This window comes from Typopeltis vanoorti, chromosome 19, assembly GCF_054136105.1.
Source record: "Typopeltis vanoorti isolate ZY-2024b chromosome 19, IOZ_Tvanoo_1.0, whole genome shotgun sequence".
Lineage (NCBI taxonomy): Eukaryota > Metazoa > Arthropoda > Arachnida > Uropygi > Thelyphonidae > Typopeltis > Typopeltis vanoorti.
Window position 1 is genome coordinate 60210286 of NC_143567.1, and position 26347 is coordinate 60236632.

The following is a 26347-nucleotide window of genomic DNA, read 5'->3' on the forward strand; positions in this document are numbered from 1 at the left end:
GATAAGGTTGATTACTTGTGTTATCCATGTTTTTTCTTTCTTTCTTCTTGTTTATTGATGTGGTTTTTAGCAGATGTTATGATAGCTGCTTGTAGTCTATTCCACTGAGAAGGTTCATTTTTGTTTTGCAACTGTGCAAACAGTAGTTCTGAAACATTTTCATTAAATTTTGATTTTACTATCGGATTTTACTAATGGTACAAAATGGTACTAGTATACAATAGGATGGAAAATGGGATAATTGTGATAGTTAACCCTTAGTAATTAATGAGAGAATTTTATAGATTAATATGGAGGAAATTATTCATATAATGGAAGAGACAGGAAGGAACAGAAGAAATCTTATTCATCTCACTTGGAACTAACCCGAGGTATATAAGAAAGGAGGAAGAGAAAGGGAATGAGGAGTGTTTTTTGAGTAGTGGAATGAGAAGAATGCATGTCCTGAAAGGAAAGGAAAAGCATAATTATTATGTACATAATAATAATTAATATGAACCTCTTTTAGTGTCTGATGATAATACTGTAACTGCAAAATATAATTATTCTAAAATTAAGTCATATGGATCTGTAATACTTAACAGAATTGTGTTAAAGGATATAAACAGCATTGAATAAAAATGTAATTTATTCTACAATCTGTCAGCAAACTTTAATTACATACTGTAGCTAACAGTGCTTTGGAAAATCACAGTTAAAAACATTTGTAGCAATTTCTCGTCAATAACATTGCTATGAAATAATGAATGGGTCAAAATCAATAATATTGCTGCAACAACAATTTTATTAAAAAAATTACATTATTTTATCACCAAACCTGTTTAGAATTCTTTATTTTTTTGAATTCCACTTAAGTACACATATTTGCTGCAGACATTGTGGAACACTATATGGATTATTTAGTTCGAATTCAAAATAATTAGTTCCATAAGTCAACATAAATAGTGAAATGAACACAAAATGATTTCATGTACTATACAATATATATTATCCGATAAAATTACACATCACATGATATGCTATTAGAAGTCGCCACATAAATGTTAAAATAACATAAAACGAATGCACGGTAAGGACTCTTTTCATAAAAATAATGAAATACACTGCTGCAATTACCAGTGTAACAAAATGCATATACAAAGTATATTAATGACTATGAAAATACAGAATAATCTACAACAGTTTTAAATTTACAGAGCTCAATTAGGCACATTTTATTGGAAGATATCGCACATAAATACAGGTATGTGAAATATACACTCATTACAATAGAAACAGAGCTCAGCTCATCATCTCATAGCTTATGACAAAGATGTTCATTTGGTAAACTACCATTGGAATATATAGATTGCAAATTTGGATAATCAGGATCATATAAGTTTTCTCTTAAAAACTTCATTTTATCTTGTGGCTCAGGTGTATAAGTGGCTAATCCTTCACTATAAAAATATTCTGCTATTTTTGCTGCAATACTAAGGGACACTTCCTGAATTTGTTTCAGTGGTGGATATACCCGACCTTCTGCAGAATCATTATCTGTTAGCTGATCAGCAAGGGCCTGTGAAAACAATTTATATCAGAATTAATAAGATTAAAGAAATTTTGGGAAGATTCAAAATTCATCATATGAAAGGGGAAACCATTACAGCTTTTATGATGCCCTACCATTTTTTATATGCCATTGTATGTGTGACTTGGGATGAAGCTATACCAGGAAAATTAGCGTTAACAGTAGGTGTTTTTTTTTTTTTCCTTTTCAATTGGGTGAAAATAAATTAATGTACTGATAAAATATATTTCAAGATTATAAATAAATTAGTATTAGAGTAATATTTTTCAGGTCTCTGTGGAATCAGAAAACCCATCACAAGAGGCCAAACACTCATAGACCACCATCATGTCTTGCCTTAAAAGCATTCAAGTGTTGGACCATTCACTACCCATTCTCAAAATGCATTCCATTCATTTGCCATGCAAAAGATTGCCTTTTCACATCCAAGGGGAAAAAGAAATAAGCTGATGTACGAATTGGTCACCAACACATACCCCCACATTTATATGTAAAATTTTCTAACTGTTACACAAGCAAAATAGTTACCACTTTAAAAACTACGATGTTCATAAAAGAAAAGTTAATTTTCCTACGTGTAATAATAAACAACTCATCCCACAAGATGGATTGATTACCCTATTATTGAATGGATTTTCCTTCTTCTGACATGTGCAAAAGTGTCAAAGGGTCTTGTATCTGTGGGGGTATAGTACTCCTCTTCAACATTCCAGAGTTTTGAGGCAGTCTTAGTTACTAGTCTCTATACAATTTCTCTCCATTTCTTATCATCCAAACATCAGGTGATAGATCTGGCCAGTTGGATATCTGGGAATGTCAACAATTGGATTCCTGTACATATAAAATTTAACCAAGTTAGATTTTATGTGCCACTGTGAGCTTGTGATGTACAACATACAGCCTCTCCTGGTCAAGTCAACCTTTCATTCTCGAAGTGTGCCCATTTTTCACTAACTAAGGGGTGCTGGCTATACTAGCAAGCATTCCACTGAAAAAGATCTCTTTGAAGTTGAAGAAAATGCCATATAGACCTACTGTATAGTAGATGACCTTCATTGCCTAGTAAAACACCCACATTGCTTATTGAGGTGCGTTGAAGCAGCTACCACCATAATTGGTCCCCTAGAGTTGAAGGTTCAATTTCTGTTCCACCAAATCTTCTAACATACAGTGTGAGTGATGCACTTGAAAGGCATGCCAAAATAGTGTGTGGTATTGAACCTAATGGTAGTGCATTTAGGAGACTTCTGATCAGCTGGTGCATAATCTCATTACCATCTACTCTGCCTGGAGGGAAGGAGAGAGGCCATGTAGTGATATGCGAGAATTGGTAGTTCAGGCCACATTACGGCCTCAGTAAAGACACTCAGAAATCTTCCAGTGAAGAAACCAGGTGAACTCTGAATGGGATATGTCTAAGAATCTATCTCCTTCCATGGTATGTTACCTACTATTTTCTCTTCGTCTCTGGAAACAAGACAGTAAACCCAAATAAATATAGTGTTACTAAAATTCAGTGGCAGCCAGTGAAGCTTTAAGTGGGGATGCTGCCTATACAAAATAATTAAAAAAAATTATTTTGTTCCTAATTAGTAACCAATTTATTAATAAATAAATCTATAGATTTATTTATTAATAAATTGGTTACTGATTAGGAAAAAAATAATTTTTTTAAAGTATTTTGTATAGGCAGCACACCCCCACTTAAAGCTTCACGGGCCACCACTGCTGAAATTAATAATTTAAAATACAAATCTATCTCAAAAAATCCCAAAAATAATTTTAAAAGTCAAAAACTTAAAAGAAAAAAATTATTTCACATTCACAGGTTGATGACTAAATTGGATCAGTGGGATTGGATGACATTAGTGAGTTGGATAGGTAACTGACTATGAGATAGATATCAGCAAGCTGTGTATGGGGTGCAGTATCCCAGAAGAGGAAAGTTTCTGGTGGTGTGCTGCAGGGATCTGTTTTGGGGCAATTGTTATTTAACTTGTGCATTATTCATATTGGGATGGGTTTAACTGGAGATATACAACATTTGCAGATAATGCAAAACTGGGAAAGGTGATGAGGAATCAAGCAGATGTTGTGGCCTTGTTGGGGGGGGGGGCATGCCAAATGTATGGAACGGTCAGTTCAGTGTTCCAAAATGTAAGGTTCTGATTGGTAAGCAACCATAAGATACAAAGTATGCAAAGAATTCTTGATTTCATTAAATGGTCTGTGAACAACACATTGGACTGATTTTGTCAATGCACTGTCCCTAAAATGTTCAAACCTGCATAAGATTAAGTAATGAAAAGTTGAGTATCAATCTTAGATTAAGATCCATGACTGAAATATAATAAATTTAGTTTAATCCTTTAAAAAAAAAAAAGCCATGACTGAATTAAAGTAAAGATTAAGTTTAGCAGGAAATGATAACAATATCAGCTTTGTCTTCAGTTTAGAATCTTATAGCCTCACAATCAATACATAGTCCAGTTGTGTTTTCAGAGAGCTCCCGAAAGCTAAGTATAATTTCGAGTGAAAATTAGAATATAATTTAAAATCATAACGTAATATTGTCTAATTTTGGTAACTTGTTGTGTCTGTGTGATTTTGGTGTGAATTCCGTTATTTAATTTAGTATTTAACGATACGTTTCATAGATTTGAATATGGCGCCAATGCGATGTAAGATAATAGTGTCCAAAAATACGACATCATTGTTCAAAAACTATAATGTGAGAGAGTTTGTCCAATGTGATGTGTGTGTGTGTGTGTGTGTGTGTGGGATGTATGCATTCCTGAATGAGGCTGGAGTTTGGATTGAAAGTGATAGTGGTGGGAGAATGTGCAGAAAGTGTAAGCAAAGTGAGGAGTTGAAGTATGTGTTAGGTTGTGAGACAGTTATGGTTGAAGAAAGCCAGAATGTGAGTGAAAATAGTGGCTTGATAGGAAATTGCGATGTACAAGATGGCAATGAGAGCGGTGATCAAAGAAAAAGTGAAAGCAACTATACAGAGAGAGAAAATGGTTTGAATGATAAAAAAAAATGAGGAATTATTTGTAGGAAGTGAGATCGCTAGGTTGCACGCGGTGATACAAAATGTGCAGCGGCAATTAGAGCACCTGCAAAACTCTTTCCAGAGTGATTCGGCTAACATAAATAAACAGCGTAAGACTGGGAGAGTTTCTGAAATGAAGGAAAGAGTGTTGTATGGTGACTCGTTATTAAGAGGAGTGATAGATGGGAGTGTAACTAAATCATACTTACCGGGTGCGAAATTTAAGGATGTAAGTGAGAGTATTAGAGTGCAAAAACAGAGGGTGAAAGAATTAATAATTGTGGCGGGTACGAATGAATTGAAAGGTGATAAATTTTTTATGAGAGAGGACTTGAAAGTATTGTTAAAGGTAGCGAAAGAAAAGAGTGACAGAGTTAGAATGGTGAGTCTGTTGCCGTGGTATGACAGAGAGGAGTTTAGAAGGAGGGACATAATCGCAAATGACATTATGCGCAGGTTATGCAGACAGTGTGGTGTGGTGTGGAATTCGTGGACGTGTGGAATGAGTTTGATGGGCGAAAGGACTTATACAAGATGGATGGCCTGCATTTGAATGGACTTGGTGTGCAGAGACTGGAAAAAGTGTTGCTGAATGAAGTGAAAATGGATGTGCAGAACCAGGGAAACTACAACTACCAAGGAGAGGGGGGGGGATATGCAGATATCAGTGAGACAGTTGAGTGTAAGAATGTATATAATGTACCGAGCCAGCACTAAGGACAAAAAATGGGAATGGAACAGTTAGAATAACACATCAAGATAGGCGTGGGACAAAGGGATCACTGCATTTCATGTATACTAATGCCAGAAGTATTAGGAACAAGAAGGAAGAATTTTTGGCCTTGATTGGCTCTTCCTGGCCACAGATTATTGGTATTAGTGAAACATGGCTGACGGAATATGATATAGTTAGTGGGATAGAATGTGTAGGTTTAGGAGGGACAGACAGAATAAAATGGGGGGGAGTAGTGTTATTGATGATAGCTGATGAACTGCAGCCAAGGAGAATTGAAGTTGTATCGCGGGATAGTGAAAGGAGCTCATTTGAGGCTATTTGGTGTGAGATTGAGACTGGCAGAATAAAATATACAGTTGGGTGCTGCTAGACCATGTGATGGAATAGATAGTGGAGATAGTATGCATAAACAAATTGATGAAATGAGTAGAAGGAGGGTAATTATTATGGGGGATTTCAACTATGGTAACATTGATTGGAAGGAGGAGAGGACACATGTGAGGAAGGAAATGGATTTTATTCAATTATTAAGGGATAACTATCTGATACAGCATGTAATTGAAAATACTAGGGGTGTGAGAGTGCTTGACCTGGTAATAGCATCTCAGAATTTGACTGTAATGAATATGACCATGTTGCCACCGATTGGTGAGAGTGATCATAAGGTGGCTTGACCTGGGAGGTGGCTAAAGGTGTGGAATTTTCGATTAAGATAGGGTATATGTGGAATTACTGTGCTGGCAAGTATCACAAGCTTAGGAGATTGCTTGGATCAGTGCCATGGCATGTAAAACTACAAGGGCTGGACATCGATAGAGCATGGGAAGTGGTCAAGTAGCGTTTACAGGAGGTTATGGCTGATTGTATACCTAGGGTCCGAATAGTAAAACAAGTAGAGGGTTAAATGGATGAATAACACCATTAAGTTTGAGCTGCAAAAAAAGAAACAACTGTGGAGGAAATTTAAAGAAAGGGGTGACCTGCAGGCACACGAACGGTATAAAGTGCAGGCCAGAAGGGTAACGAGTGTGGTAAAAAAAAGCAAAAGCGGATTTTGAAAGGAAACTAGTGCAAGCAAAAGGGAATCCCAAACAGTTCTTTCAATATGCTGCAAGCAAGGAAAAAACTGTACACAGCAAAATGATTTTAAGGAATGACGATGGTAAGGAGGTCACTGAATCAGTCGATATAGTGGAGTTACTGAGCGTGCACTTTGCAAAAGTATATCATCCAGGTGCATTGAAGAAATGAAGGAACCATTAGTTTATACGGGAATTGTGATGAATGAAGTGGAGGTGAATAGTCTATTACAGAACCTTAATGTGAATACATCTGCAGGATAGGATGGTATACCGGCAAGGGGTCTTGCGTGAAGCGGCTAAGGAATTATCTGTGCCCTTGACCATGTTGTTTAATCTGAGTCTCGGGTCTGGTTTAGTCCCGAAAGTGTGGAAAGAGGGGAAAATAGTTTCACTGCATAAAGGAGAATCTAAGACTACGGTTGCAAATTACCAACCGATCAGCATATCAGGAGTCGTTGTCAAGGTCTTGGAGAAAGTAATCAAGGAAAAAATCCAGGAATGGATTGACGAAAATGAGTTACTGTACAGAGGACAGCATGGCTTTGTGAAGGGTAGATCATGCCTCAGTAAATTGCTCAAGTTTTATAATAAGGTGACGACTGAACTGGATAAGGGTAATGGGTTTATAGTGATACTGCTCGACCTGGCAAAGGCATTTGACAGGATACCACATGGAATTCTAATCCGTAAACTACAACATATGGGAATGGATATAGGGTTGGTGAGATGGATAGGTGGGTGGTTGATGGAGAGATATCAAAGAGTAGTTTATTCAGGAGTAGAGCCAAACGACGGCCTGTGACTAGTGGTGTGTGCCGCAGGGTTCTGTTCTTGGACCACTGCTGTTTAATCTGTTCATTAACGATATAGGGAAGGATCTAAGTGGAACAGTTCATTTGTTCGCTGATGATGCAAAGTTGGGTAGGGAAATAGTGAATGCAGAAGATGTCAAAATCTTGCAGGATGACTTGGATAGATTGGGGTTCTGGGCTAAGGAGAATGGATGTCAATTTAATGTGACAGGATGTAAGGTTATGCATTTTGGGGTGAAAAGATTAGCAGCAGTATACCACATTGGTGGAACTGTACTCCAGGAGATTGATAAGGCCAGGGACTTGGGAATGTTGGTGGATAGGGAGATGAAGTTTAGGGGGCACATTGCAAAAGTAGCTAAATCAGCTCATCAACTCACTTGGTTGTTGAAAAATACCTTGATTAGAGCAGAGACAAGCAAGTTATTTTACCTCTGTTCCGAGCCTTGATAAGACCTCATCTCAACTACTGTGTCCAGATTTGGTCAACTCGGTTCCTTCTTGATGGGGAGAAGGTGGAGAGGCGAGTGACTAAGATGATAGCAGGTCTATGGAATGAACCATATGAGAACAGGTTGAAGATTTGTGGGTTGCAGAAACTAGTTGATAGGCGGAAAAGGGGAGATATGATTGAGACATTCAAATTGCTAAAGGGATTCTATAGGATTAATTCAGAGGATATTTTTGAGATCAGGACTGGTGGTGGGAGAACTAGGGGACAACTACTATGGAAGCTGGGCAAGAGTGTGGTTAGCAGGGGTGTTAGAGCTGGGTTCTTTACTTTTAGAGTGGTAAATGAGTGGAATAAGCTTCCAGAGTCTGTTGTGGGTGCTATGACGGTGAGCAAGTTCAAGGCAAGTATGATAGATACTGTGAGAATGTCGTATAATTGTGTGGACATGATGTTTAGGGCCTCCCTCGATGGGTCTAAGGACTCCCTGGAGTCGCCCAAGATAATAATAATAATAATAGTCCAACTAGCACAGACAAAAAACAAATAAATTTCTTAGACTATAGAGTGTGAGCAAAAATAAGATGTAGTAGAATATAGCAAAATGGTGCAGTCGACATTTCACATTTTAAAACCTATAAGGAATAAGATTAAGACAAAACAGGAAGTTTACAGTCTCATCAGAGGGAACCAGACCCAGAAGTGATACCAGGGTTGAATTAATGCAAAGTCATATTTCCATATGCAAGTAGACAAAAGTTGTCACACTTTATTTTTAAAATGCTCTGGATTAGAGATAGAGGTTGAAAGTTTTTTCACTTGGTTATACTATAAATTAAAGATACCAAGAAATTATATTCTTGGTTTAATACTTTATCCAAGTGTAAGCAAACAAAGTTTGCACATGAAGTAACTTTACGACTGGGATACTTGTATATAGAGGCTGATGACTTCACATCACTTGCCTTAGTATCCCACAGTGCAAAGCATATATCCTTATGGATTAAACCAAGAATATAATTTCATGGCATTTTTAATTTATAGTATAACCAAGTGAAAAAACTTTGAACATCCATCGCTAAACCAGACTATTTTAATAAGGTGTGATACCTTTTGACTACTTGTATATGGAAATATGACTTCTGTATTACTTCAACTTTGGTATCATTTCTGGGTCTGGCTCCCAATGATGAGACCTCAACATAGGTCAAAACCAGTCTAAATAGTGGCCCTTGCCATAATGCATAGCATTATATATGTCCATAAGGATATGTGCTTTGCATTATGGGATACTAAGTGATATGAAGTCATTAGCCTCTATATACAAATAGCTAATCATGAAGTTACTTCACATGCAAACTTTGTTTGCTTACACCTGGATAAAGCATTAAACCAAGTATATAATTTTTGGTATCTTTACTTTATAGTATAATCAAGTGAAAAAACTTTCAACAGCAATATGTTCCCTGAATTTCAGGTTTTTATCAATCATCACCTCAGATCTCTTGCCTTCCCTACTTCCTCCAACAGAGTATGCAGCCTCCCATCAATGTATCCCAAATTTCAAGACTACATTTTGCTGCATTAAACTGGCAACCCCATTTATCTACCCATATGTCTCGTTGATTCAAATTCATTTGCAGGGCTACCAGATCTCTACACGATTACTAATAACCATTTCCAGCTTCACATCATCTGCAAACAACTGAATATCCCCCTGCAATTCACTGACAATGTCAGTGATATAAAGGTTAAAAAATACAGGTCCCATTACTGAGACCTGTGGGACATCACTTATAAATTTCTGCCTCCTTGATATTTCCCCCCCCCCCATACACAACTCTCTGATAACTATCAGACAGCTGATCCTGAATCCAGTTCACTTACCTGACATGTGCTGCAACTTAAATATCAGTGTTGTGTCCTGAATAAACTAAGAAATGTTTTAACACAAATTATTCAGGCCACAACTTTATTTAAACATGGGCAAAGAATGTGGCTGTTGGCAATAGATTAGAAAGACAACTTTATGTATATAAATCAAAATTAAGAGTGAGAAATTGTACAAAAATGTATAAAAATGTTTGTAAGACCTAACCTGTAATGCATGTGGGTCAGATATAGAAATTAATTAAAGCTGTTAATTCTATTTAAGAACCCCATTTCATGTATTATAAAGCAAAGCCTGTGAGCCAGAGTTCAAGGATCACCTTTAACTGTCCTATGTTACGCATACCAAAAAGGGGGGAAGGTAGTTATAGGAAAGAGAAACTAAAGCGCCTTCCAAGTAGAACACAACATGTGCACGTGCGATGTTATAGAGGGAGCTGAATGCCATGACGTAAACCCACGTGATCGCGTTGGTGGGTATCGCGATAGCCGAGAAATACCGAGAAGAGAACGAAAACAAAAAGGGCAAGCAAACACCCACTCGAGGCTTTTTTTTGGTTCCTGTTTCCTGACCTCTCTCGGACGCAGGGTCCAGTCCGCTCCGACGGAGAAGTTACTGGTTGGCCTTGGTTCATCTGTCGCAGCATTTGAGAATGGCCTAGTTACCTCCTAAGACTAGGATAGCTGTGCGACGGAGGAACCAAGCAGATGCCGTCCATTCTGGCTATGCTCCTGAGCCATATCCCCTTTCCCGCCAAGGTTCTGACCGTATAGTTGATCAAAGGTGATCGGACGGAAGGCAAAGTGAAGAAGCCTTGATGACCAGACAAGGCAAGAAGAAAGACATAGCATCAATACAGAGATGGTAAAGTAGACTTTAGTATTGTGATTTCCAGTTAAGAAAGTGTGCGTTTCCCTAAGAAATTTTGCAAAGTGGACTAATTTTATGGAACTTTAAGAACTATCTACAACTTGGCCCAGGCCCATTTGTTTGAGAATTATCTGCCTAACAAGGCCATGTTTATTCTGCAGGAATTAATAGCAAATGTGTAGAATGATATAACCAATGACCACGTGAATGTAAAAGGTGTATTAGATATTAATGAGATAATGTTAAGATACTTATAATGGTGGTCTATACAAGTTTATTTATATGTTTTGTATATTAGTATTGAACCAAGGATCTTACTTGAGAATAATGCAGAATAAGTAGTAATAATGCTTACTTGTATGATTTCTCTATTTTATTAAACATGTTTCTTAGTACCTGCCTGACCTGTTGTTAATATATGAATTCAAACAGCCGCTCATAAAAATATTGACGAAGAACCCATGTGTATGATTAAACAAAGTGAGCCATGACTGCATGCAAGAATTTAGAGTACTGAACATAAGTTTTATTGTAGTTTAATCATTGTGTACCATTCTGAGAGAGCCATCCTGGGTAAGAGTCCCATCTATCCTCGGCATTGGCTGGCACAGTTATAATATAAATTTTGTCAATGCTCATCGGGTGGACTCTTTCAGAATGATGTGTAAATGGTCATGTCCCACACAAAGACAAAGTCCTAAACACTAAGTAACCTGCACGTGGTTAAACTATAGAGGGGCCAATAGGACTGCTTACTAAAAAAGGGGAGATTTAAAGAAAGAACGGAATACGTGTAGTATATCTTAAAATTGAAGATTATATACAGGAATAAGAGATAAGTTTAACAAGGAAGTAGTAGGAATAAACAGCATTATAAAACGAATAAACGATAAAGGACGTAACATCAGCTTATCATGCGATACCCAGTCAAATGCCTTTGTAAAATCCAAAAAATGGCAGTATATGCCTTTCCCTCATCAACCGATCTTGTCACTTTATTATAAAAGGCAATCATATTACTAAAGCAAAAGTGTCCCTTAACAAATCCATGTTGCCTCTCACAGATAACATTACCCTCATCTATCCAATACTGTATATGGTCTCTCACTAATTCCTCCAAGAGTTTAACAACTACTGATGAAATATAAACTGGTCTATAATTTGACACTATCAGTCTGCTACCATTGTTGTGCAATGGCACTATCTTACCCTCCTTCCATTCCTTGGGTACCTTTCCCCTTGGCCAGATTCATTGAAAAGCCAGGTCAATGGAAAGTCTTATATTCTTCATACTTCTGCTCTCCACCCCTCTCTTTATATCTCTTCTATAACCTCTTTTTAATCTGCAGTTCCTGTTTGATATTGTTTGTCATCTTTACAAACTTATTTGCCACTTTAGACCAAATTGTGTCCTCTTCTTCACTCGTGGTATACAGCTTACTATTGCTGCTAATAAATATTCCTTCACAATTTCCAAAGCACTAATGATATCTCTTTCTTTCAATTCCTCCTTCCATGGGACTTCCCAAATTGATATCTAAGACTATTATAATCACTTGCCTTATAATTCTACATACATTCCCTTCTCTTTGATACTCCTGCATATCTATTCATCTTCCAAGTCAAAACTACATGGTCACTCTCTCTCTAAATGGGGGTCAGAGATGCCATCTCAGTTATAATCAGCTCTTCTGATGCTATGACCAAATTCAAAACTCTTAAACCTCATGTTCCTTCTTCCACATGTTGCCTGAGAGAGTAGTTTTTTCTAGAATTTCTAGAATTCTAGAAATTCCATTCTCTTATTACTACATGCATGCAGTTTCCTCTTCCCAATTTATACTGCTGTAGTTAAAATCTCCCATAACAATCATTCTTCTTGCATTTGCCAAGCTCAAATGAGTGCTTTTGTTGTCAACGAATGAGTTCAAGGAGAGGTGTGATAGGTTTTGTGTGAACAGAGTTAGTCATAGGCCTCCCACATTAAGTCTTCAGAATCCATGGAGATGTGACCTCCACGGAGTTATAAACTCATCATGACCAGTCATGCTAGTCAACACAAAATCTACCATACCATTCCTTAAACTCATCCACTGTTTGCACTTTCACTACTCTCTCAGGCAATGCATTACATGCTGCTACCACTCTCTATGCAGAAAACTTACTTCTTACTCCTTTACTCACTGCTTCCTTTTGCAACCTACAGGAATAGCCCCTTGTTTGTTTCTTCCCATTTTTCTACCATATAAGAAATCTCCCCAATGTTAAAGTGATAATAACCCTTCAATAGCTTGAATGTCTGAATCATATTCCCCCCCCCCCCATCTTCTATTTACCAAGGCACTGCAGTCGGCATGCCTTCGGTCTGATGTCATAACCGTTATTGTATAGTATACTGATATTATTTATCTGTCACTGCATCCTCTCCAAGGTTATTTCATTCACTTCAAATCCCAATGACCAGATCTGAGCACAGAAATCAGATGTGGTCAGTTCAAAGCTTTAAATAATGGAACCACCATACTTTTATCTCTCATAGTTAATATCATTCTTAATATTGAAGCAGTTCTCAGAGATGCATCTTTGCAAAGTTTGTAGTATGTCCTCTGAACTTTAAATTTCTACCTACAATCACCCCCAAGATTCCGAGCTTTCTCCACTTTTTCCAGTATGACTCCACAAGTGAGTTATACTTAAGCATCCCATCTGTAGATCCGAAATTTCAAAATCTTACATTTAGTTGCATAATTTCTATAATTCAGTAATTCTCTAATTATAATTTCTGTGAGAATCTGAAAGTCTAACCATTTCTTTAATCTTAGCAAACTGAAATAACATTAGCAACATCATTTTTTTTTAAATTGCATTCTGCAGGTAAAAATTTATGTGACTGACTTGTTCTCTTGAAAGATTTCTCTTTGCAATATACCAATATATGACAAAAAAAAAAAAAAAAAAACCTGACATTTTCAGGGAGTTTTAGGTTGCTAATACTTGAGAATTGCTGCCTTATGCTATTAATAATAGTACACACTCATGTTGGAAGTTTTTTCCCACACACACACACACACACATTTTGGGTTAAAATGAATATAGCACTGATCTATTTCCAAAAAGGCTGTATTCCTGGGGGAAAATAAACTCCCCTAGAGATTTTTTTTACAGGAATACGAAATTTATTGATGTCAAAAGCTACAAGAAAACTGGTAATACCTTTGATCTGACTGTTCAATTTGAGTCACAACACGAGAATAGAAAACACAAAGAATAGAAAGAAGACATGATAATCCTGTTGCACAGAGCAGCATCAAAATGGATGCATCTTTGGAGTGTTTTGGAAGAATTAAAAGCAAGTCCGAATTCAACAATGGGCAGACAGCAAGCCCATAGAAAACAGCAAGGCCAAGTCTCAGTAATTATTTTCATTTTATCATAAATTATGACTGAGTTGGATAAGGGAAATGGGTATGCTGTGGATATTATTATTATTATTAATATCTGACCGTATGGAGTCAAAGGACTCATCATGGGAGGTCTATACTCTCTCATGCCAAAAACATCATCTGGCCATGCCCTGAACCAAATTATAGTTTCCACATTTATCACACTTTCAGGTCAGGTGATGCATTCCATTTACCAATTACTCTCCATACAAAGAACCTTCTTCTCACTCTACTGCTCACATCCTCCTTATACAGCTTCCACGGATGGTTTCTAGTTCTACCATTGCCGCCCTCTATCCTATGAAATATCTTCTCAACATTAATCTGGTAACAACCCCTGACCAACTTATATGTTTCAATCATATTCCCTCTTCCTTTTCTATTCACAAGGCTGTGTAAGTTGCATTCCTTCAATCTCTCTCTTTGTAACTGACATTCCATAGACCTGACTAACTCAGTAAACCTTCTCTGGATCTTCTCCAGTACATCCTCATCTCCCTGAAAAACAGGTGATCAATCTGTGCGGATTAGTCCATATATAGCCTGATCAAAGCCTTACATGTTTGTTTCTGCATGTCAGTGTACTCCTCATTATTGCCATATAGAAAGGAATTCAACAGGAAACCGCAAGGAAGGTATTGTATAAACTGGAGCATTCAAAATTAGAAAATAACCAATTGTATGGATAAAAAGCTGGCTAAGTGACAAATATCAGAATGAGGCATACAGAGGGCAAGTTTAAGAGATTCAGGGTAGTGGGGACTCTGTCCTTGAATTTGCTGTTCAATTTATACTAGCACCAGACCTCCATAGGGTTAAAAGACTCATTGCAAGAAGTCCCCACTGCTACACAAAGTTCAAACCATACTTTAAACACGTTCAACATTTCTTCACTCACCACACTCTCAGGCAATGCATATGACACATCAGCCTCTCTTCCTGAAAAAAAAAATCTGCTCCTCATGTCCTTGCTCCCACACTCCTTATACAGTTTTCAAGGATGATTTCTTGTTCTACCCTCTTCCCCTTTTCATTTCAAGAAATATTTCTTCCACATGGTAACAACCTCTTACCAACTTATATTCCCCTCTCCCATTCAAATGGCACCTCCCAATCTGTCTTCATATTTCACAGACGAGAAACCAATTAGTCAATCTATACGTCCTTTCCAGTATGTGATCTCCATGAAAACCAGGTGATCATATCTGCACTCAGAAAGATTCAGAGAGAGAATACCCAGCCATTTGTGATGATGCTAAGTTCAGTAGGATGAATATTGGAATTCTCACAAGATAATGAATGCCAGTTAATGTGGCAAAATGCAAACCTATGCATTTTGTTTTGAAGAGATTCTGGAAGATATACTAAATAGTTTTCCTCCAAAAACTGATGACACTAAAGATTTTAGTGATGGTGAACAGGGAATTGACGTTAGGAGATTACACCAAAAGTAGTGAAAACAATGCATCAGTAACAGTGTCACCACAAAGGATATTGACATACAAGAATGATGACGTTATACTGTATATTGCATTCTAATCTGGTCTCCAGGATTCTGGAGTGAGAAGGAAACTGTGAAGTAGTTAGAGAAGTAAGTAACCAAGATGATGCTGGGACTAAGTGTGGTGAATGTGAAGCAGAATAAGAGAATTGGAAGCTAGAAATCCTGGTGAATAGGTAGAGTAGATGTGATATGATGCATATAACCTTGAAGGATTTTTAGGATAGAGATAGATGAAATCTCATTATATAGAAGAAAAAGAAAGGATAAAGGAAGTCATTCTTGGAAACTGATGTGTGATAGTTAATTTTTCTTTGGGTGAATGGTAATTGAGCAAAATGAATTACAGTGGAACTGGTGCATGCATCATTTGACTAGGATTAAGGAGCAGTATGAAGAAACGTGGATTGAAGACTCTCCTCAGCAAGTTTCTTTTGATTCCCAAGAAATACCCATATAATAATAAAATATATAATATAGCCTAAATCTAATATTAGATATTTAAGATTTTATTCAGTAGTCAGTATGTATAAATGATAACCAAAATACCTCAGCTGCTATCAGGAATACATCATCTCCTATGGACTGAACAGCACAATTTATGACAGCAAATGCAATAGCAGGAAAGATATAAGCATTATTTCCTTGACCTGGATAAAATGTTTTATTGTTCATTGTGACTGGAGCAAATGGACTGCCGCTAGCAAATATACACCGGCCCTGCAAACATAAGAGAAAAAAAAAGGATATTTCATATTTTTTAATAAAATATTCAATGATTAACCATAAAATATTCATGGATTACTTCTCAATTTAAAGAATGAATATTTATGAATTAATACATCTGTAAAGAACAATTTAAAGGATTCTATTTAATATTGCAGCAAGTTCAGAGAAAAAAATGTTGAAGAAAAAAAATTACACACACACTCACACACAGTAGACCTCTGATTTTACAACCTAATTGAGTCCTGGGAAACCATTAGTCCAATCCTAATTTCCCATAGCTTCAGTATTAGACTTCAGAATTAGACTGTTTCTGGAAAAACAGGTTGAACTCTATTATACAACTCCTACTATAGCACACTTGTAGTGACCACAGAAATAGTAATAGTAGATAGTTTGCTATAGCGAATTTCCTTCAGAATACCATAAAACGTTCAGGACTTTTCATTAGTTTGTGAATTTGTTATGGTGTGGATGAGACAACTGAAACTCGGAGAGCAAGTTCCATCAGTTTTATCACAGACTAATTGGTGTCTTGGGAGTGGTGGTTAAGGTACTGGAGTTGGTAGGGATAGAGTTCAGGAGTGGGTTGATGAACATATGATACTCTATGGTGGGTAGCATAGCTTTGTGGAGGGTGGATCCTTTTATAGGGTTCACTGAATCTTGATTGTTCCACATCCCAGATTTCACAATGTGATAGTTACTCTGCTGTACATAATTCACTGTTTTGTTTAGTGATATAATATGGGTACTGGAGAAAGGTTGATTAATTAATATCTGTTTATTCTGTATGATGTTTGATATCTGTATGAGGTACTGTACTAGGTTTGCTTTTCAGGATGAATTGAAGTGCTGTATATGAGAGAGAGAGAGTTTGAGAGCTAGTAGCAGCAGCAGCTGTAACAAATAATTTGGTTGTGTAGAAAGAATGCGAGAATGAATATCAAGAGGTTATTGAGAAGAGTGAAAGATAAGAGTGTGACAGGAAAGGTGTGTGTGTGGGGGGGTGCAAATAAGGGCTGAGAAAGAAGTAACCTGTTGACATTCTTCTTAAAGAGCTGTAGGTTGAAATTGTTGGGAAACACATCATGGGGAAGGCTATTCCAGAAGACAGAGGTGGATAGAATAAATGAGGAAGAGGAAAAGCAGGTTTGATGAGTTTGCAGTTGTATTGTAAAGGGATGTGGGACAGCTACTGCACCTGTTTTAACAGGTCTAACAGCAAGTGGAGAAATGATGTTTGCCAATTCACTGGAGTAGTGATCATGGAAGTACCTGTAGAAGAGACACAAAGTTGAAACATTGCATCTGTGAGATAGAGATTGAAATGAGAATGAGCATGTTAGGGAAGGTTCATCTCAGCCAAATTGCTCTACTCTGGACAACATCAAAGAATTTTTAAGGAAGTTTTAAGTGTACCACCCCAAACCTATGAACAATATTTTAAGAATGAGTGGATTTGGGATTTATATATGGTTAGCAGCTGGGTGGATGGGTGGGTGTAAAATAGCTTCTTGAGCAGAAAAGAATACCTAGGTTTTGAGAAGATGAGGAAGCTATTGATGTAATGTGTTTGTGCAGGGAAGGTTCTTGCCATTGTCTTTTAGGATATGGATGGTGTAATCCTTACCAAGTACCTCAAAAAGGTAAAACTCTTAGCAGCAGTTTATTCAAGAGCTCTGAAGGAAGTGAATGATAAATGCCACAGGAAACTGAGCAGAGGCATGTTGCTTTTGCAAGACAATACCTGCTCACACTGCTCATGAACCCAACAGACAATACACAACTTGCTTTCAATGTCTGCCTCACCCAACCTTTATTTGCCAAGCCTGGCCCCATCTGACTATTTCCTATTCCCAATTGAAAGAAACACTTGAAAGGGACAAAATTTACTACAGATGATGAAGTCATATCTGTAGCTGAGGACTGGTTTGTGCAACAATTATTATTATTATTATGTAACATCTCCAGGGAGTCCAAAGACTCATTGAGGGAGGACACCTACTCTACAACTCCACCTCATCATCTACACCAGTGCCATCTACTGTATAAAAGGGAAAGACACAAGGACAAGGGAAAGACTTTTTTCTCAGAGGATTGCAAATGATGCAGGAGTGTTGTAACAAGTGTATAACACTTTGTTACAATGTGTTATACACTTGTATGTAGAATAATGTGTAAGTTATATGGTTCTATCTCAGTTTCTTCATGGTGATGAAGATGATGTGGAAGAATTATGTCTTTGTCTATAAACCATCCATGAGATATTATGGGTTGGACTGATTATAGAGTAAGGAATGAATTAATGTTCATTTACAAATTTCAAGAGAATCAGAAATAATGGGGAAAATTTTTTTTCATTCATTTATCAAAAAATTGTTGATAAGTGAGACGCTGTTGTTTGAGGATGAGATCTTGACAGGAAAAGAAATGGAAAAATAGAACGTTATTTGTGAGGATAGGAAAAGGAGTGCTGTTGATGTGGACTGTCTCCTAAGCTTTTCATATTCCTGATGTTTACGCTTATACATTGATTATACAGTATCGTGTTGTTTAAGGAAACTAACAACACGATAGGGTCTAGTAGTAGGTAGGGTCTAGTTTAGTAGGCAGTAGTGGATTGGTCTTTAAGACGGGTTGTTAATTTTTTTTTATTATAATGTATTATTTAAAATGACAGTAGCATTGCTCTTGTCTGTTTTCAGGATTATTTTTTTTTTTTGTTATTTCTGAGATGCAGAACGGCTTTATATTCTCTGTTGAGCAGGTTGCTTGCAGGAGGTTTTGCCTGTGATAGCATGTTGGCTAAGTCAAGCCTAATATTGTTGGCCTCACTGGCAGGATGGTTGTAGATTTCACACTCGATCTGGATCATGAAATCTTTGGTTGGCACATGTTTGGACACAATGGTGAAGTTTTAGCCATGACTGAGTGTGTTGATGGGGGTCTGCTTTGAGAATAGTGGTGGATAGATTAACCATGTTGTTTTTGGATGGTCTTGGAAGTACTGGTAAATTTTTTGTTAGATTTCTGAACTTTTTGATGTTTTGACTTTTTTACTTTTGAGAATTCCTTGGCAGCCGATGTGTTGAGATGCCTAACAGGATCGTCCAATGGTTACATTCAGCGTAGTGAAGAGCTCCTCTTGTAGCATATAGATAGCTTCATTGGTGTCAGCAAGCACAGAGTGCATCATGCCAATTTGCTCCTGTAGCGGGGCAAAGCTAATATGCTTGTAAATGCACCGCTGTTTGAATGGAACCTGTGTTTTAATTTTGCACAATTGAGAATGACTTTGTTAACCATTTAAGCAAGGCTGACCTATTGAGTTCTCTTGCTAGCTTCAGTTTTAACTTACTGAACTTGTGGGCCTTGCTTGCAAATACATCTCCATGGATAATAGTAATCCTGTGTTTAGACTTATACGTTGATTCTCCAGCATCTGTTGTTTAAAGGAAATCAACAACATGGACTAGATAATTTAGACTAGACTAGACATTAAGTTTTTCATAATCACCAACCTTGTCGTTCCTTTCTTCACAAAGTAACAGATAAGCTTAGATGTTGAAGGTTATTCATTACTTATTTTTAACGTATTAACAACACCAAACAATTTATCAAAAGATGTTTTATTAACTGCTTATATTTCAAACCAGCATCATTAGAGCACAACACAGCTAGTATACGTGACAGTGAGTGAAACAATACAACTGTAATGGACAGAAGATCTAAAGTCCTATTTTGGTGTCCTCTAATGTTGTAAAAAAAAAAAAAAACATTACAGCTATGTGGAAGATGCTCTTACAATAACAGTCTCCCAAATTTTTGGCAAATTAATGCAGCCATATTTGTTTAGGTCAGGAGAATTCTTCAAAGCCATGGCCTACTCAAAAAATAATCTTTTAGATCTATAGTGCTTCTAAATAGCACATTTGTTTTCTTCCATCTACTCCTGTGTGAAGGGGTATCCGACGCATGGTATGCTATTCCTGACTTGCCATAATAATAGTAGCGAATATATTTTTTATGTTCTTCCAGGTGGATGTTAACTGATCTTCCTGTTTGCCCATAGGGTCAAGTCACAGGGAACTTCATACACTCCAGGTTGTGCTAAAGGATGAAGTTTATCCTTCATCAGAACTTTGGCTATCTTTTCTGATGTACCTCTGACATAGGGGATAGAAATGGTACTGTGTTCCTGTGTATTAGGGGAGGGGGGGGATAATGGGGCTATGCAGTATTTTATCTGTTTTGTAGGGATTGTAGCCAATGGCCAAGAACATATGGCACAGATATTTGAGTTCTGCGGACAGAGCTGTATCATTAGAACAAATGGCTTTGGCTCTGTGTGTAAGTGTTTTTAAAATGCCATGCTGTTGAACTGGATGATGATGTGATTGTTTATGTAGGTATCTTCCTCTGTGTGTGTTGGCTTTCTGTAAATGGAAAAAGATAGTGATCGATCTGAAAGGCGGGTGATACATTAGTCACCTGCCTTTTTTTTTTTAGAACATTAGAGGGTGCCAAAATAGGACTTTAGATCTTTTGTTCATTACAATTGAATTATTTCACTTACTCACTGTCATATATTCTAGCTGTGTTGTGCTCTGATGATGCCGATTTGAAATTCAGTGAAATATATGCAGTTTAGTAAGACATCTTTTGATAAAACTGTTTGGTATTGTTAATACCATTAAAAATAAGCAATGAATTTCTTCACAAAGGTTCTCATATGACTGGCTATAATCCAGTTGATTACCTTGCAACTGGAGGAGGATTAGATATCCCATTCTCAATCACATCCTCTGAGTTCCCTCCATTTTATAATGTCTAATATTTTCCTTCAAAAACTAAAGAAATTGGTTTTCTTTATTCCCAGATGCTCTCTCTTCATTCCAATCAATATTACCATATTACTATGATTAAAATCATCCATAATGATATTGGTCTTCTCTTGCTAGGTTTCAGTCCTCTCAAACTGACCCACTATTGTACTGGTGGGTGAGCTGTGTGACTGTTGCATTTTGTTGCTAAGATACCATTCATGACACCCAATGCTCACTTCTAGGATCAACCATGCATGGCTGATCAACATGAGCTCTTCTGCTGGATGTCTCTTCATGATTAACTCAGTCATTGATACGGGAGCAACCAACAAGTGTGGCTCTTTCCGAAATACCGGCACCTGCCCTCCTAGCTCCAGCTATCTGCCCATGGTCAAATTGGCTTATATTGCCATGTTTACCTATTACATAGAGAAGATAAATGTGTCCATTTATAGCAGCCACACGTGACATTGATATCACATGGTATTTGTTATTGTGCCAAATATGTAAATCGGGGGATGGGGTCCTAATGCAAAGCTAACTCAGTGTACTATGCATACTTCATCTGCAGTGCTAGAAGGACCATAGGTAAAATATAAACCTACCACTGAATGCACAGAGTTTGCATCTCTCTTCTAAGAGTGTTATTACTTTACGGTATTATGATACAACATCACTAAACCAAGGCTATTGACTCCAGATATTAAAATATATAAAAATATTCATATATAAAATCCACAATAGTTAATATATATAGAAATAGTGACAATTGATGAAATTATCAACTCTTGAACAATGCATGTAATATTTTGAAAGCTGAGCTGTACTCAGAAATGATCATATCCTAACAAATAATATAGCGTGTAGACAAATGTTAAAAACTAATAATAAATTCTTAATTTTGTTGGGCTTATCATATAACCTTGAGGATGCAGTCTAGGAGCTTAAAATAGACTAATGTAATATTAAAAATCTTAGGTACATAAATCATTATCAGCAGAAATTAAATTAGTTATAAATAAAAGTAAATAGTAAATAATAAAAAAAAAAACCAGCAGTAAATAGTATAAAAAAGTTTCAAAAACAGTACTGTTAATGTCATGAATATCTTTTAATTAAATTTTAACATCACTAAATAGAAAACATTTTTTTCCTCTTAGTCCACAGTTATTATTATTATTATTATTATTATTATGGGTATCTCCATGAAGTCAGTAGACTCATCGTGGGAGACCCAAACTAACAAAACAATATCTGTTATATCTCTTCTTGAATTCATTTACAGATGAAGAGCTCACAACTAAGTCAGGCAATGAATTCCACTCATTCACCACCCTCCAGGCAAAAAACCTTGTTCTTCACACCCTTGTTAACCACACTGTTCTTTAATTTCCAGGGATGACCTCTTGTTCTTCCATCGCTATCACACAGCTGAAACATTTCCCCTGCACCAATCCTGGAAGAACTAGAGGCCATCCCTGGGAATTGTGTGTGCAAGTGGAAAGGGGGAGATCAGTAGATTTTTTTACATGAGAATTGTCAGTGAATGGATTGCATTACTGGAATATATTGTTAATTTGGAGAGTGTTAAGGATTTTAAGATTTGGTATGATAAATTATGTTGTTATATGAATGAAACTCCCATGATGAGTCTGCTGACTCCATGGAAGGTGTAATAATAATAATAATAATAATAATAAACTAATACTTACATCTGTATATTTATAAGCTTCCTCTGCTGTACATTCTGCTTTATTAGTTGGATTACTAAGAGCAAATACAACTGGTGTTTCATGGAGTTCTGCCATTGCTCTTAGTACATTTTCTGTGAAAGTTCCAGGTTGTGCTGATACACCTAAAGCCAGATTAAAAAAAGAACCCATTACAGAGCACTATTCTGAATTTGTTCACATATATTACAATCAAGTTGTTGAAGGACTTGTAAGGACCATAGTAACAGTTTGTTATAGTTGATAGTTTGAATTACTTAATTTATTTATTTTTATATATTTTTATTTTTTAGAACAATACTGCACATATTAGACCTCAGGACTTTTCAGCAGTTTGTAATAGTGATTATGGCCTGTATCATAGCTCTCCCCACCCCATCTCCACAAGTTCATTCAATAAAGAACTAGCCATTCCTGAAATGACTTCATTCATAATTATTCACAATATACCATGAGAAAAATAGACACCTCACATACAACCCTTTAGGATGCATTCTAGGAGCTCAATATAGATTAATGTACTTAATATTAAAAATATTAGGTACATAAATCATTATCAGCAGAAATTAAATCGGTTACAAAAAAAGTAAATAGTAAAAAAAAAGTTTCAAAAACCCTTGAGGTCCACACTCTTATTACTCAGCTTCCAGAGATGATACTCTTGTTCTCTCCATATTTGCTATGCACTGAGAAATTTCTTTTGCATCTATAACAAAATCCCCTTACTAACTTATGTTTCTACTATATCACCTCTCGTTCATATGGTTACTACAATTTAATATATAATGTAAATATATTTTTGATAGACGGTCAGTTTTGGATGGAGATAGCAAGTCTGTTGGTTGAATGTTCACATGTAGCTAACAGACATGGTAGACTATGGGGGAAGAAGAGATGATTAACAGTATTAATGTGAAGTTTCTCTGGACTCACAGGGCTCATCTGTGAGAAAACTGTCAATAATTATCACCTCTCACAGCATACTGTAAATTCTTTCACTGTCTTTGCACTCACTGAAATGCACTGAGAGCACATTATACTAATCACCAACCATTTTCTTACTCTTTTATAATACTTTCCTGGGATGGCCTTTTCTCATGTTTCAAAAACTTTCTTGCTTTTGAGAGGTGTACAGTTTTTAACGAAATGGTAAATCTCTCAAAATACAAATAAAAAGCAAAAATCCTCGTACCCAACATGGAATGCAATTTGATTATAGTATAATACTAGAGATAATCTCATAGTGAAGTCAACCCTTTATTATGCAAGCAATAACATGAACTGTAAATTGTGTAAATAAACAACAAATTACACCATAACCACAGTAATTAACTTTAATGAAAGTACATATATTTCATACTGAAAATAAGAGTATATCATCAGTGTATGGAAACAAGCAAATCAAAAACCAGGAATACAAGGTACATACAATAATTCAATTGAAACTGGATGATGATAGCTAGAAATTAATATTAATTTCCTTCTAGCTTGCAGCAACTGTTTTTAACCCTTTCTGCCCTAGTGATTCCAATTGGAATCACTAGAGCAGAAAGGGTTAAAAAAAAGCCAAGAAAGTTAGTGATTCCAATTGGAATCACTAACTTTCTTGGCTTTCATAGCCTATATTACGTGCTGAATGATTCCAATTCGGAAATGTATTTTTCAGAAAAATACTTGATACTCTTGCTTTTTTAGACCTAAAGACAAAATAAGGACAAAATAAAGACAAAATTGCAAGAGGATTTGAATAAGCTAGATAGATGGGCAAATGAATGGGAATATCAGTTTAATATAGCAAAATGTAAGGTCTTTTGGTTTGGGACACATCGATGAGATGCTGCATACTCTATAGGAGGAGTTAAACTGGCGGAAGTAGGAGAGACAAGAGATCTGGGTTTGATGATTGATAGAAACCTGAAATTTAGGGATCATATTGCAAAGGTAGTGAAGGTAACACAGAGGATTGCTGCAATAATGAGAAGGACACTGACCTGCAGAGATAAAATGGTTATCATTGCGTTGTATAAGACTCTAATCAGACCACACTTAGACTGTTCTCAGATCTGGTCCCCAGGATTTGAAGGGGATAAATTAACTGTGGAAAGGGTACAAAGGCGGTTAACAAAGATGGTGTCGGGACTGTATAATGTTAGTTATAAGGATCGGCTGAGGGAATGTGGACTGCAGTTTGGTGAATAGAAGAAGAGGGGTGATATGATTGAGACTTTTAAACTGTTGAGAGGTGGTTACAGGGCTGACACTGGGGAATTCTTTCGCTTGGTTGAACAGCGGGAAGGAGTCATGACAAGGGGGCCATCCCTGGAAGTTACGAAAGGAAACTGTGAGCAAGAGGGTGAGGAGTGGTTTCTTTGCATGGAGGGTGGTTGAACCATTGAATGCATTGCCTGATGGAGTGGTGAGAGCGAGAACAGTCAATGCATTTAAGGAGTGCTATGATAGCCTTTGTGTTTCCTAGGAAGGACCTCCCTCAATGAGTCTTGTGTTTCTTAGAAAGGACCTCCCATGATGAGTCTTTTGACTCCATGGAGGCCTGAATAATAATAATAATAATAATAATAAAAAGAAAGAAAATTTTTTTTCACTTGGAAAAAAAAAAATTCAGGTCAGAAAGGGTTAATTGGTAAACCAATTGTTGTATGTACTTTATATTCTGTTCTTTGATTTACTTGTTTCTGCACACTGATGATGTACTGTTATTTTCAGTATGAAATATCTGTACTTTCATTAAAGTTAATTACTATGATTATTGTGTATTTTGTTGTTTATAGATATGCCACAGGTACCTTTAAAGATGAAATTGTGTAAATTTTATTCTCTGCAAAGCATTTCTTACCTCAACTTGGGTAAAAATGTGGATGTACAGTAATTTCTCAACTATCTAATCATACTGAGATTACACAGGAGTCAGATATGTTAAACCACTCAGGTAAGAGTTAAGTGCAGATTTGGTTAGTTGAATATTTGGTAATTGAGAGATCATATATATAATTTTCAAATGATATATGGTGAGTTTAAACAACTTGCTAAAAAATTAATTATTACTATGCTGAAATAAAAAATTATTAAGAATGCCTCAGGGGCTCACTTTAGTGAGTACGGTTGTCGCAAACCCGAGGTACCTGATGCCTTACTTCATGTAATATACATCTGTTATATTATCTGTAGACTGGTCCCTCCTCTTCCTCCCTTACTTCTTTCTTTCTTCTCTTCTTGCTCCTTCCCCCCGAATGCTATTAGAGTATTCGAGGGGAATCTTTCCTATTTTGCTGTGTCATTTCGTCTTGTGCTAACAGGACATTATCAAACACTGTAACATGATTAGGCCATCAAAAAATATTCATACCGCATCGTCCGTTGCATGGGTTATCAAGGAATGCGTTCGGGTTTTAGGCAGAGTGACCTGTTTGAAAAATATGTTACAGTCTCCCTTAGACACCGCTCCTCAGCACTCTGCTAGAGGAAACTCCATCAATGGGCCCACTACCCATTTGGGGAGATGTTTAGGGGCAGCGCAAAGAAATGGTTCTGCAAAAAGACGGAAATGGCAACGACAACGGCACCAGCCTATGGCTTTAGGCAACTGGAACATCTTCTCTCTGACAGGGAAGGAGTTGGAACTGGTTGAGGAAG

General features: G+C 36.7%; 1 protein-coding gene across 2 annotated transcripts in view; it reads right to left on the reverse strand.

Annotated features, from left to right (window-relative positions):
* Window positions 1-610: 610 nt before the first annotated feature.
* LOC150096158 (NADP-dependent malic enzyme-like) overlaps window positions 611-26347 on the reverse strand; it is a 272304-nt gene continuing 246567 nt past the window's right edge. For both annotated transcript variants that reach the window (XM_090409458.1, XM_090409457.1), the window contains 3 exons: window positions 22679-22821; window positions 15961-16131; window positions 611-1558 (listed from right to left, as the gene is read on the reverse strand). In XM_090409458.1, the coding sequence (XP_090265584.1) occupies window positions 1295-1558; window positions 15961-16131; window positions 22679-22821 (578 nt within the window). In that variant the 3' untranslated portion in view covers window positions 611-1294. The remainder of the gene's footprint in view (window positions 1559-15960; window positions 16132-22678; window positions 22822-26347) is intronic.